This window comes from Scomber scombrus, chromosome 21 (assembly GCF_963691925.1).
Source record: "Scomber scombrus chromosome 21, fScoSco1.1, whole genome shotgun sequence".
NCBI classification, from domain to species: domain Eukaryota; kingdom Metazoa; phylum Chordata; class Actinopteri; order Scombriformes; family Scombridae; genus Scomber; species Scomber scombrus.
Window position 1 is genome coordinate 17,288,091 of NC_084990.1, and position 12,072 is coordinate 17,300,162.

General features: G+C 38.8%; 1 protein-coding gene across 1 annotated transcript in view; it reads left to right on the plus strand.

The window, feature by feature from the left end:
- Positions 1-12,072, plus strand: part of dock1 (dedicator of cytokinesis 1) — a 184,527-nt gene that overhangs the window by 21,568 nt on the left and 150,887 nt on the right. Inside the window, exons 2-10 of the mRNA XM_062442681.1 lie at positions 4,077-4,160; positions 5,292-5,332; positions 5,462-5,517; positions 6,241-6,337; positions 7,355-7,503; positions 8,141-8,276; positions 9,621-9,778; positions 10,333-10,414; positions 11,002-11,137. Of these exons, the coding sequence (XP_062298665.1) occupies positions 4,077-4,160; positions 5,292-5,332; positions 5,462-5,517; positions 6,241-6,337; positions 7,355-7,503; positions 8,141-8,276; positions 9,621-9,778; positions 10,333-10,414; positions 11,002-11,137 (939 nt within the window). The remainder of the gene's footprint in view (positions 1-4,076; positions 4,161-5,291; positions 5,333-5,461; positions 5,518-6,240; positions 6,338-7,354; positions 7,504-8,140; positions 8,277-9,620; positions 9,779-10,332; positions 10,415-11,001; positions 11,138-12,072) is intronic.

A 12,072-nucleotide genomic window follows, 5' to 3' on the forward strand; every position in this document is an offset into this window, starting at 1 on the left:
ATGTGACCTAAATCACTACTTTATTCTTTAAAAATATATGCCCTGTATAGAATCAGAAATCCAAATAACCCGGTGGTTATTTTTTTAGTTAATTGAACTATTTCATCTTTTAAAATTGCTTTCTTTGTGTGACCACTGGTTAAAAACAAAGAGTAGAGCTAGTATTAAAAGAACCTGTTACGGGAACGACATACTGTCATTAGGGTTGGCGGCACATCGCCGATCTAATAAGCGGCAACACAGAGCTTTGCTCTCGCACGCGCTGCATTTATAGTCACACAAACACACACGCACTGTCACTCTAGTGCGCGCTCTTGCTCGTTCACTCCAGATTCCGGGAGAATACGTCTAATTTGCGGGCATCATGGAGACGCTATCAATGTGTGGGAGTAGAATACATAAATCAATTTTACTGTGGTAGCAAAAGTGACAAACAACTGGAATACTCTGTTCTAGCTAATTGTAATCAAAAAACATTGCTCTGTGCCACCTGATATATTAATGAAATATAATCGGCTACTCTGATGGCAGGCGATTGTGGAAGTAAACATCTATTCACTTGATACACCATCAGCAGTGTTCGAAATTAACTTTTTGGGGCAATTACATTTAGCTTTCATTTGTTCAGACACAAAAGTAATTTGTCAGGGTAAAAATAACAGAATATAAAACCATTTTTATTTTATTTGCGAATGCAGAATTAAGACCAACAAACATTTGAAACCACCCAGACAGTGTCAACATATAACTTATAGATTTTGTAATTTAATTAAATTTATGTAATGTTTTCACCTTAACAAATAATTTGTTATATTCATTTAGATAGCAATAAGCAATGCAAAGTGATGCCAGTGAATGTTTAGATAAGCCTACATATAAGGTGAGAGATGTAATCTTAGGAGAGAGATGTAATCTTGTAGTAAAACATTATTTAGGTTGTTTGCCATTGATTGTGTTATTATTTTGCAGTCTACACGCTGTTCTGTAAAATGTCACTCAGAAGCACATTTATAAATGTAATTATATATTATTTATGAGTGAATTTTATCATTTTTATTTACATTTGAGCATGTATTTACATTGCTTCCCTGTTAATTATTTTTATTTCATCCTGAATTGCATAGCACTCTGTAAAGTCAGTTTCAATATGAGTGCTATTGATTGATCATCAATCATCCCTCTGACTTTAAATAATGATGATTGAGATATTACCAATCATAGTTTTTTTATTGTTGTTGTTTTAAAAAAATGAGAGGCAGGAAATTTCGGGACATGTAGAAAGGTCCGCTGGCCAGGACTCGAACCGGGGTCCACTGCGTACATGGCATGCGCTCTTAACCAGTCGACAACCTGTGTGCCCACCACAATGATAGTTTACAGGTAAATGCGATGAATAGTGGTACGGGCTCTATAAATAGTCACAGCCGTGTGTAATGGTCATGTGCAATGACAGCTGATGCTGCTGGAGCACCTCGCTGATACAACACAATTGGTTAAGTTGACCTTTTTTTAGTTTTTCTCATTGACAGGTCTAATGATTGGCAGACATGCAAACGGATGTTTTGAGTGTTTATATAGCCAGAGAGATTTATAAAACAGAATCGAGCTCAATAGGCTCATTAGATGCTATTTACTTGTCTTGTATATTATTTATACCAAATATCCAATTGTGCACACCTTGCCAATGTGATTGGTGGGCCTGCTTGCTTTTTAGTATTGCATTCAATTCAAGAGAAGAGAGCAATGCGCTTGTCTATTCCTGTGATTTGCCTTTATCTTTTGTGAAAACAGAAAATCCCACTTCACACTTGTATGTGGTTGTGAAAGGGATGAGGAGCAAAATGCTTGCCTTACTCAGATGAGATGCTTATCCAGAATGAAGATAATGCAATGCATTCATGTCTTCTTTTCAGCTTGCGATCACTGCTTAGCTGTAACAGCTCTGTTTCCTTAGCAGGAATTAGTCCCAGCTCCAGCAGTGACTCTGGGCTTTCAAATTCAAAAGGTTTTTGAATCCTCTTTTCTTTCCTGTAGTCTGGTCTTAAGTTGGAGTTTACTTTTTTATGTGCCAGACATCCATTTCTTGTGGCTGGATACAGAATCTGTTAATTATTATGATTGTTTCATGTGACACAAAGATGTACTGCGCATATGAATATTAAATAAAAACAATGCAACCCAGTCTTTGGGAATAACTGGTCTAGCCTACAAGGAATATTTTGTCACAGAGTATTTTCAACAACATGACAGGTGCATTGTAGGTAATGTCAAATGTGGCTAGCAAGCTAGCTCTCCCCCATTCTCCAGTTAGCTATGTTTGTAGTTTAGCTAATCTCAGAATTAATTAAGTGATTTATTTTTGGGTTAATGTTACTGATTTAGTTAGAGTGGGTCACAATTCTCTAAATGGGTGCTTGGCTGATGCTGCAGAACATTACGTCATCCTCATAACTGACCCAGTGAAATTCATCATCGAATTGGAAATATTGTAGGGGGAAAAAATGCATTTGTTTCAAGTTGGTAATCTGAATGTGTTCATTTAACTAAATAGCCGAGTAATCAGTGTCACATAATGTGAAGACATGATATTTGTGGTTTAGTTTAGTTTTAACTTGTCTGGTGGGGCAATTCAATTTCTCTTCGACTTGCCCTACAAAAAATCCACTTGTCCTGGACAAGCGGACAAGCCTTTATGTTGAGCTCTGATCAGCATGCTGGCTCCAGTGCCTGCAGCGAGGGTCCTTTTTAATTAAGCCATCATTCACCTCTGGGAACCTCTGTTGAAGTAGCCCTGCCTGCAATCCCTCTGCAGGATATGCACACATGAACACGCACACGCGCACACACACACACACACACACACACACACACACACACACACACACACACACACACACACACACACACACACACACACACACACACACACACACACACACACACACACATTTGTGTCATTTCTCTCTATAGGTGTCCTCTTAACACAAACACCTCTGTTAACACAGCCACCTGTCACACCGTCAGCATATAGGTTGTGTGTTCACTCATGTTTTTGTGTGGGTTCTTGTAAGATTTCTCCATGACAAGTGTCCGTCATGGCTGGTTTGACAGCGACATGCTGTCCTCCTACCACTAAATGAGAGAACAAGTATCTTATAACATGACCTTGACATATTGATGGAGCTCCGACAATAGATGTGAGATGCTGTGTTGTGTTGGCTCTGAAATCAATGAAAGAGAATAGCTTGCGTTGTATTGGAGTCCACAGATCACATACATCTTTAGACTGAAAAAGAACAGTTTTTTTTCTGGTACTGACTACTCACCTTCGCCAAGATGTATGTCTTCTGCCCTATTTGCTTTCTGTTTGTTAGTTGATAGAGTATCTGTAATACTTAACAGATATTAAGATTAAATCTGTTGAGGTGTTAGGTCCAAGTTTTTGGAGCAGAATGAGTAGTTGCTAAGTTGTATCCATTCCACCTACATATATTGTTATATACATTTGATGCCAGCACTTCCTTCATTTTAGCGACTTTGTTTAATGTAACAGAACATTTTGGTGATTTACTCGGATATCATTTTGGGGACACCTGTAATGTGCTCCATTGACTCCTGTCTGTTTAGAATTAGCTGGAGGCAAAAATATGATTTTTTACTGTTTACAAGGAAACCAAAACAAACATTTTCATCTCACCTTTCATCAAAGAGGCCTTAAGAAAATTTGGAACACTGTAATATTTTACTATCTCTTTTACTCCATCTGTATTTCTCAGCCAATCTGTTCTCCATTGGATTCATTGTTGTTTTGGTGTACTCCATTATTATTGGTTTATTTTCAGTGGGTGGTAGAAATGTGTTGATATTGCAGCATTGATGGTGCCAGGCCTAACCATGAGTGTTTCACACTGTGTGGGTGGACATCATGTGGATGTGTGATGCCTCTACGACACATTGCAATGACACACAATTAGTGCTACAAGGCAGCCAAATGCTTTATTGCCTTGTTCCTCCTCCTGTAATATCTCCTCCTCTTATATTGTCCTCTATCATCTTTTTTTTTTTTTTTTTTACAGCAATCTATAACTACGATGCCCGGGGAGAGGAGGAGCTGTCGCTGCAGATTGGAGACACAGTGCACATACTTGAGACATATGAAGGTAAGAACAGGCGTACTGATGACATGCATGATTGGAGTTGACAAGCCAATGTTGGGCATTATTTTCCTGTCAACACAAATCCCTCTAGTACTACGTCAAATCTTATACATTTGTACAATGAGATAATATACAGTATTAGCAATATATTACATTATAATGGAATTCACCTGAAAACCTGACCAGAGATGCACTGATTTCCATTTTTTAAAAAGTCTGACCAGCTGATTCTAATTTTCTCTCTTTCTAAGAGGTATACTTAACTTTGCTTTAATTGAAAATTCAATTGTATCTTAATAATAAAACACAGTTCATATAAAACACAAGAGAGAAGAACACAATATTTGGTTTTCTAACTACATGATGAACTTTTGAGTTTAATGAAATAAGCTCAAAGTTTAGTACTGATAAAATATTTGTCAGCGGTGCAGATTAACCTTGGTGGGTACCACAAAATACTTTCCTGTAATATATTGTGATTGACTAAATATTGTCTTTTTTTGAATGTAATGAAAAAGCACTTCAGTTATAGAAAATATCAACATTCATGTCATTTTAGTATTATTATTTTTTTAATTTTAGATTAGCAGCACTCAACAGGTCACTGTTCACTCTGCATTGGTTATTTAGACATCATATCTGGCTATTATTAAGCCTGTGTTCGGGCTGGCATCTGAGTTCTGCCTGTTGGATTCATAATGACGGTGTGCAACATGTTAACGGTAAATTAATGTAAACCAGTTAAAAACTATAATGTTGCTGCCTGATGGCGAGTCTGCTGCAGTTCATATCATATTCATATTAGTTTTAGTGTGTGTTTGTGTGTGGCTGTGACATAACTGTCTGTGCCACTGTTTACACAACATGAACCATCTTTCGGCTGTGTACGGATATATGAGACTGATCGGGGAGGGTCATTGGTCACTGATCAGCTGAAAACTGGCCATTATTGATTAGTGCATCACTGTGCAGAGCATTTCTTATTCACACTGTTGTTATTTTGAACTTTGATGAAACTCAATAGTAAATTGAGCTAAATTGAACAACTGATCTTGTGAAAAAGTTATACCAGTTTTTCCCCTTTTTCTTTTTGTACTACGTTTGGGCATTGAACATTATTTTGTTCTCTATTAGACTGGTACAGAGGCCATAGGCTGAGAAGAAAATCCAAAAAGGTGAGTGACTAGCAGAGATTTTCCAAAATCATATTTGCTACTGAGAGATTGCTCTTCACATCTTCCGTTTTGTAGCTGCCGAACTTCTGTCTTGGTTATGTATAAAGTTGTTTTCTCTTCCTCTTCCAGGGCGTATTTCCTGCTTGTTATATACACCTGAAAGAGGCCACAGTGGAAGGCAGTGGGTTAGTATTTCTCCTTCTTCACTTTGAATACTGCAGTATTTTTGCTACCACCTTCATTGACCCTTTATAGATTATTTACTAATTGTTATTTATTATGATATATAATGTGATTATAATGAAATATATTCGATAAATTGAGTTAAAGACTGCAACAAAAATCAAGTTGTGAACAAATATGTAGTTTGTAGTTAGAAGTTTGTCCTTTCAACTTACTTTCAGTCTTACTGAGAAGCTTGTCGGCTAGATAAAAAGTGTAAGTTGAACGTAGACATCCTCTGAGGTTGTTTCCGTGGAAAGCGTTCTACTTGATATGATGTGACATGTGTGTTTGTGGCACTGCTTTTTGTTTTGATCAGCCGTCTTTGATTTCACTCACGCACACCACAAAAAAAAATATAAAGCCTAAACTTCAAAGTCCTTGAATTCAGCTGAAAACCTCGAGGAACAGATATTTTTGCACACATGGAATTGTCACTAAAGGATCTGATCAAAGGTGTGAAATCAGTTTGAACTTTCACTAATTACAGGCAGAGTGCATGTGTGATATTGACAGCAGAATGGACAAAATATGTGATGATATTACTTTGAGAAACTAAAAAACGTTGGTGATTCCCCTTCCTTCTTTCCTCATGCAATATATCTGATAATACAGTCTCAGTAAGAAGAGGAAAGGGCAGAAAGGACACAGAATGAATATATTAAATTTGCTCAATGTCACTGCAGGCAAAAGGAGACGGTCATTCCCACCGAGCTGCCTCTGGTTCAGGAGGTTACCACCACACTGCGGGAGTGGGCTTCAATATGGAGGGACCTTTATGTGGTAAGCCAGCCCCCCCCCCCCCCCCCCCCTCAACACACTCAAGTCAGATATGTTTTTTGTGCGGATTAAGCCTTTTTTAGATGTAGGAGTGTAAAGACACAGTAAGTGGGTTTATTATGTGGCGGAGCTTATACATTGGTTTATCACAGATATATCAGTATATGCGCATATTGTGGCATATGTAAAATAAAAAAAGGTACACAGAAATGTTTTATGTCAATATATATTTTATCTGATTCGATCCTTATTTTTCTTAATTGAAGTTAATATATTTTGTGGTTTTTGTGTTTGTATTTCTAGGAACTATTTATGATTCATTTTCAGTGAAGTTTGCTTTTTATTCCACTTGTGCCTGTTCAGAACGTGCCGATTGCTTGGTCTCGGGTATTGCTGCTTGCAGCTTTCTCGAGAACCGCTCATCCAAACAACTTCACACTCAACACTGCACTCCCTTTGGGTCCTCAGCAATACATCAGCCGAGTGTGAAGTAGATCGGATGAAAGGTTGTCGAGAAAAGCAAAGGACAGACAGACAGAAACACTCTTTTCTTTTATAGTTAGACAAGGTTTTATATTTACTTTCTTCAAATATAACGTTTATTTTATAACTGCAAAATACCATACATAATGACACATCTTAACATATTGTAAGGGATATTTGCCAAATATATTTTGTATTTTCATTATGTATTTGTGTAAAAAAAAGAAATCACCCAATACTGTGTTGTTTTCACATATTTTTAATTTGAAATATTGTTAACTGTACCAATGTTAGCCTCAGAAACCCAGTACCCTTTGGGCTCAAGTTAATCCCACCTGCTGTCAACCATCAAGAGATTTGCTCACCTACACATCCTGTATATGCTGCTAATGAGATGGCAGACCCGCCAAATTCAACATTTCCTGTCAACAGCCAGCAGTTCAGACATAAGCCCACATGGATGTTGTACATCTCATCCTGGAAGTTGATTGTATGTCTAAGCTGTACACATGTTCATTCATATGTTTCTCCTGACAGGGGGACAAACGTGAGATGTTCAACTCTGTCCGTGACATGATCTACAGCCTCATCGAATGGCGTTCCCAGATACTGTCTGGCACCCTCCCGCAGGACGAGCTCACCGAGCTCAAACAGAAAGTCACCTCCAAGATAGACTACGGAAACAAGTGAGGATCCGGTCTTTAGAGGCTTTTAGCTTTGTCCTTCCCTCCCCACAGCTTATATCCCTTTATCCTCATATCTATCCGAAAAAATGACTCTTGTTGGAATAGGTCAGCAGTGTCAGTCAATAGAATATGACAGGTCATCACTTAGATTGAGGAAAAACTGGAGGGATTTAGTTTCAGCAAACCATACTGTATTCCATCATGAAATGACAGCTCTTGCTGTGTCTACAGTGGGCCTAGAAAATCGGTTTAAAATGAAAATTGTGAAGCTCCATTCTGCGCCTGTGATGAAACTTTAAACCTTTGGCCAGGTAGAGAAATGACTTTTGCCTCTGCAGAAGCAGGGAGTGACGAACTGATGAAATACCGCCATTGTCTGCTGTCTGCATTGGCTCCCACTGCAGAAGAAAGAGTTGAACAAAAAAACAAGGGCATTTGAAAGAAAACAGAGGAGCTGGAGGAATGTTATATGAAGAGAAAATGAGGCAAAGGGAGTGGCAGTGATAGTGAATGTGTGTTTCTGCTGGTCCTTCTCTCAGAGGCACAAGCTCAATATTTGCTTGTGTGTATAATGTTACTGTGTGTGTTCATCTTGGCAGGTTTCAGCATTTGTTATCTCTCCTGCATGTTTTGCCAGGTACTTGGATCTAGACCTGGTGGTCAGAGACAAAGATGGGAACATTCTGGACCCAGAGATCACCAGCACTGTCAGTCTGTTCAGGGCACACGAGGCGGCCTCTAAACAAATTGAGGACCGGATCCAAGAAGAGAAGGTAAAGAGGGAGAAGAAGTGATCCTGCCTCTTTGATCACATTTGCACCTGCAAATAAACTCTGATGTTTATACAGATAGTATATCAATAATAACTAAAAGAACATTAGTGCAAGGTGTAAATGAACATGTACACAGTGTGATCAGAATGTAAACGCTTCTTGAGCTCATCATTCTGGCTCATTGAATCCCAGCCAGAGTCAAACAGCTGCAATTACAGTGTTTGCAGTAGGGAAAAAAACACTGCAGTGTAGACGGGTTATCACTGCTCTTCATACAAGATCATTGCTCGAGATGACATTTGTCTTTAGTTGAGACTGCCTCCTCTGCATATCAGTTATGAAAAAGAAGTGTTACATTATTTTATTATTACCTTAATTTGGTTTTAGTGATGAAGTTACACTCATGTAGATTTCCGTGGTTAAATGTGACAATAATGTCATTGCTGCCACAGCTAAGAATGAAGCAAGTCATTTGCATGGATGCCCAACTAAAGATTCACCATCATTCTTAATGTAAACATCCAGAGAGCGTTGTGCTATTTTGATTCCTTAAAGTAAAATGTTTTAAAGTCATTTCTGTCAAATAACAACAGAAAAAAAAATAAAATGGAAAACTGTATTACAAGGTTAGAAAAATTAACCTCTGCACTTCAATCTGGAGTGGAGTTTTGGCATTTAAAACAACTTTAGTATAGAAGTGGGAAAAAATGACTCATCCAGATGCATTCAGAAAGTCAGGAGCTCCAGCCAGATGTCTATTTTACTTGGCGTATCAGCGGCATCACTCACCTGAATGTCAGATGACAGTATGTAGGAGTGCCAGACGCTAAGTGCCATGCAGTTATGTGGTCTCATCTTATGTGACCTTTTCACCCAGGGGTCTTTATTGCATATGCATGGGCAATAAGAAAGTGTCCAGGTCAACGTGTTGAATATTAATGATGTAGCCCCAGCATATTTTGTAAGGGCATCCAGGGAGTCACTCGGTCAGTCCACCTTTTACTGTACGTGCAGTCTTGAAGATCAAACTGCTTTTTATTCCAGTGCGAAATACATTTTTATAGTTTCCGATTGATTTATAGACATTATTAAATCTTGCTTAACTTGTTTAATTTTCAGTAAGACACAGCAGCAGTAGCTGGCATGTAATTATCTGTGGTGCAGTTGTTAACCACACCTATGTACCTATTCTGCTAAATGTCGATGTTTTCCCAGGAATGCCTAGATCTTCACCGAGAGCTCATTGTTCAGATTACACACAGATCTGAGTCCTACCTGTATGTGACAGACAGCTATGGAAGAATGGCCAGTATTGAATGTGATACCTCTGTTTCCCTCCAACAGTCTCAGAAGCAGAATATTGATCTGACCAGGCAAGCAAAGTTTGCTTCCACGCCAGCGTTTGCCCTATTTGTGACTCTAAAGAATGTGGTTTGCAAGATTGGCGAGGACGCAGAAGTGCTCATGTCACTCTATGACCCAGTGGAATCCAAGTTTATCAGGTAAACCCATGGGTGCATATACTAGATCTTTCTTTCTGTCATTCTTTCTTTAGACATGTTATCAAGTGCATAAAAGGCAATTATACAGTATCTTGCATTTGTGAAGGGCAAATCTAAAGTTATAATCTGTAAACTGTTAATTATAAGAAAGTACACACACACACACACACACACACACACACACACACACACACACACACACACACACACACACACACACACACACACACACACACACAAATCTAACAGGAACTAGCACTGCCAGCTTTCCAGGGATTTACTATTGTTTTAGGATTGTGACAGCAAATTATCATAAGTAGAGCAGCTCAGCTGTGGAATGTGTCTTTTACATCCAACATCAGTCCTGCATTTTGTTTTCCTAACAGACAGGAGTTTTGATTACCATTAAGGCTTTAGCAGCTTTGAAACAAACTGTGGTTAATCCAACTTATCTGAATGCCTTTATGCACTGTAACATAGATTTTTCACTGCAAATATGAGAAATTGCTAAGACGCATTATAATGTTGCTATTTCTGTCATTTGTCCCTTATAGTGAAAACTACCTGGTGAAATGGTCAAGTTCAGGTCTGGTCAAAGACATAGACCAGCTTCATAATCTGCGGGCGGTCTTCACAGTGAGTGTGTTTGCTCTTGTGTATGTGCTTCTCCTGAGTTTGTGTGTGTGCACGCACACTCGCCTGTGGTAGTCCACTGTTTATTCAGCCATGTTATGAGGCATGTGGGAGCCTGTTTGCAGAGCCTGTATTTGTGAAGCGCTCTCAGAAAGAGCCCAGCTCGCTGTATATATTTACCAAGGCAGTCACCTCTATCTAATGGAAGCCCAAGGGCAGAAGGGTCAGTGTGCGCCCACAGGAAGCACTTTGCTAGTTATGTGAGGTATTGCCCACAGGAAATCTATTGGTGGACGCAATCACAGATGTTGCTGAATCAATTTGTGGGGAAACTCAAAAGTTTGCCCTTTACACAAACTCTTCTTAACCAAAGAATGTGCTCTTAATAAGACTGTATTATTGTCGTTCACTCGAGCATTGATGCAGCTTAAAAAAGTCTGTTGTTAGATGTGGATTTAAATCCAGATGCATCTTCCACTGAATTTTGACCTCAAACTATACAATCTGATTGTTACAGTTTTGGTTTGTCTACCTAAACTAAAAAGTATCAGTATCTGCTGTTTTTCATAACTTTTTTATTCCCTCTCCAGGACTTGGGCAGTGAAGATTTGAAGAGAGAGAAGATCAGCTTTGTGTGTCAGATTGTCAGAGTGGGTCGAATGGAGCTACGAGACAACAACACTAAGAAGCTGACATCGGGACTGAGGAGACCCTTTGGAGTGGCAGGTAAAAAAAGACTACACAGACACTCTGGGGTAATCTGTTTACTGCAAGGCACGAGTTGTAATGTTCTAGTCAGAGGCTACCCTTTAAAAAAACATCACAGAACTTTGCAGTCCTGTCTCTGCTTGAATATCCATATGTGCTCAAGCTTTGAGAAATGATTTCTTGCTTTGCCTCACAGTTTAAAATAAGTGTTGTGCCAAAGTCCCTGCCTAGAGTTATAAATATATTTAGCTTTTTCAGAGATTCAGAATTTAGAGATCCCCAGCTTAAGTTGAAAGAAGAATTACAGTTTGATTTATCTCCTGTTGGCAAGCTGCCAAGTGTATCGTAAACTAATTAAATTGGCATTTTGCCCACAGTTCTCCAACAGAGAAAATTATGCTTTCAGTCTCTTTCTCCCAGTGCCGCTTGAAGAGGAGGTAAATGACAGCCTGATTTATGACGGCTTATCTTTAGACATCTTTATCATCGCTGCTGTATACAAACACCGTGAGAGCCTGATTTTGGTTATTTGCTCATTTTGAGGCAAAGTTATACAACTATCTCTGGCTGACCTCTGACCTATAGGACACGCTAGCACCAGTCATTGTGAATATTCACTGTTTCTCGTTCACTTTATTTGAAGCCTGTGAAACTGACAAATTCAAGAATGTGTTTCCTGAGCTCTGGCAGATCAAAGTTCACTTTTGCTCAACTTTGACCTCAGAATTAGCACAATCTGCAAACAGAAGATCTTGATACATCTTGTGTTTTGGAAATGGAAGAAGGCTTATATTCCAGCATCAGTGTAAAGTGTAGGTGATTTCATATCAGAAATGGAGCCCTCCCTTTTTTTTCCACATTGTGACTATGCAGCTCACAGAAATCAGAGTTGACTGGATTTTCACCATAATTTTTCCACCATAGTTCCACCTCCGCCTTAATTAGTACTCATT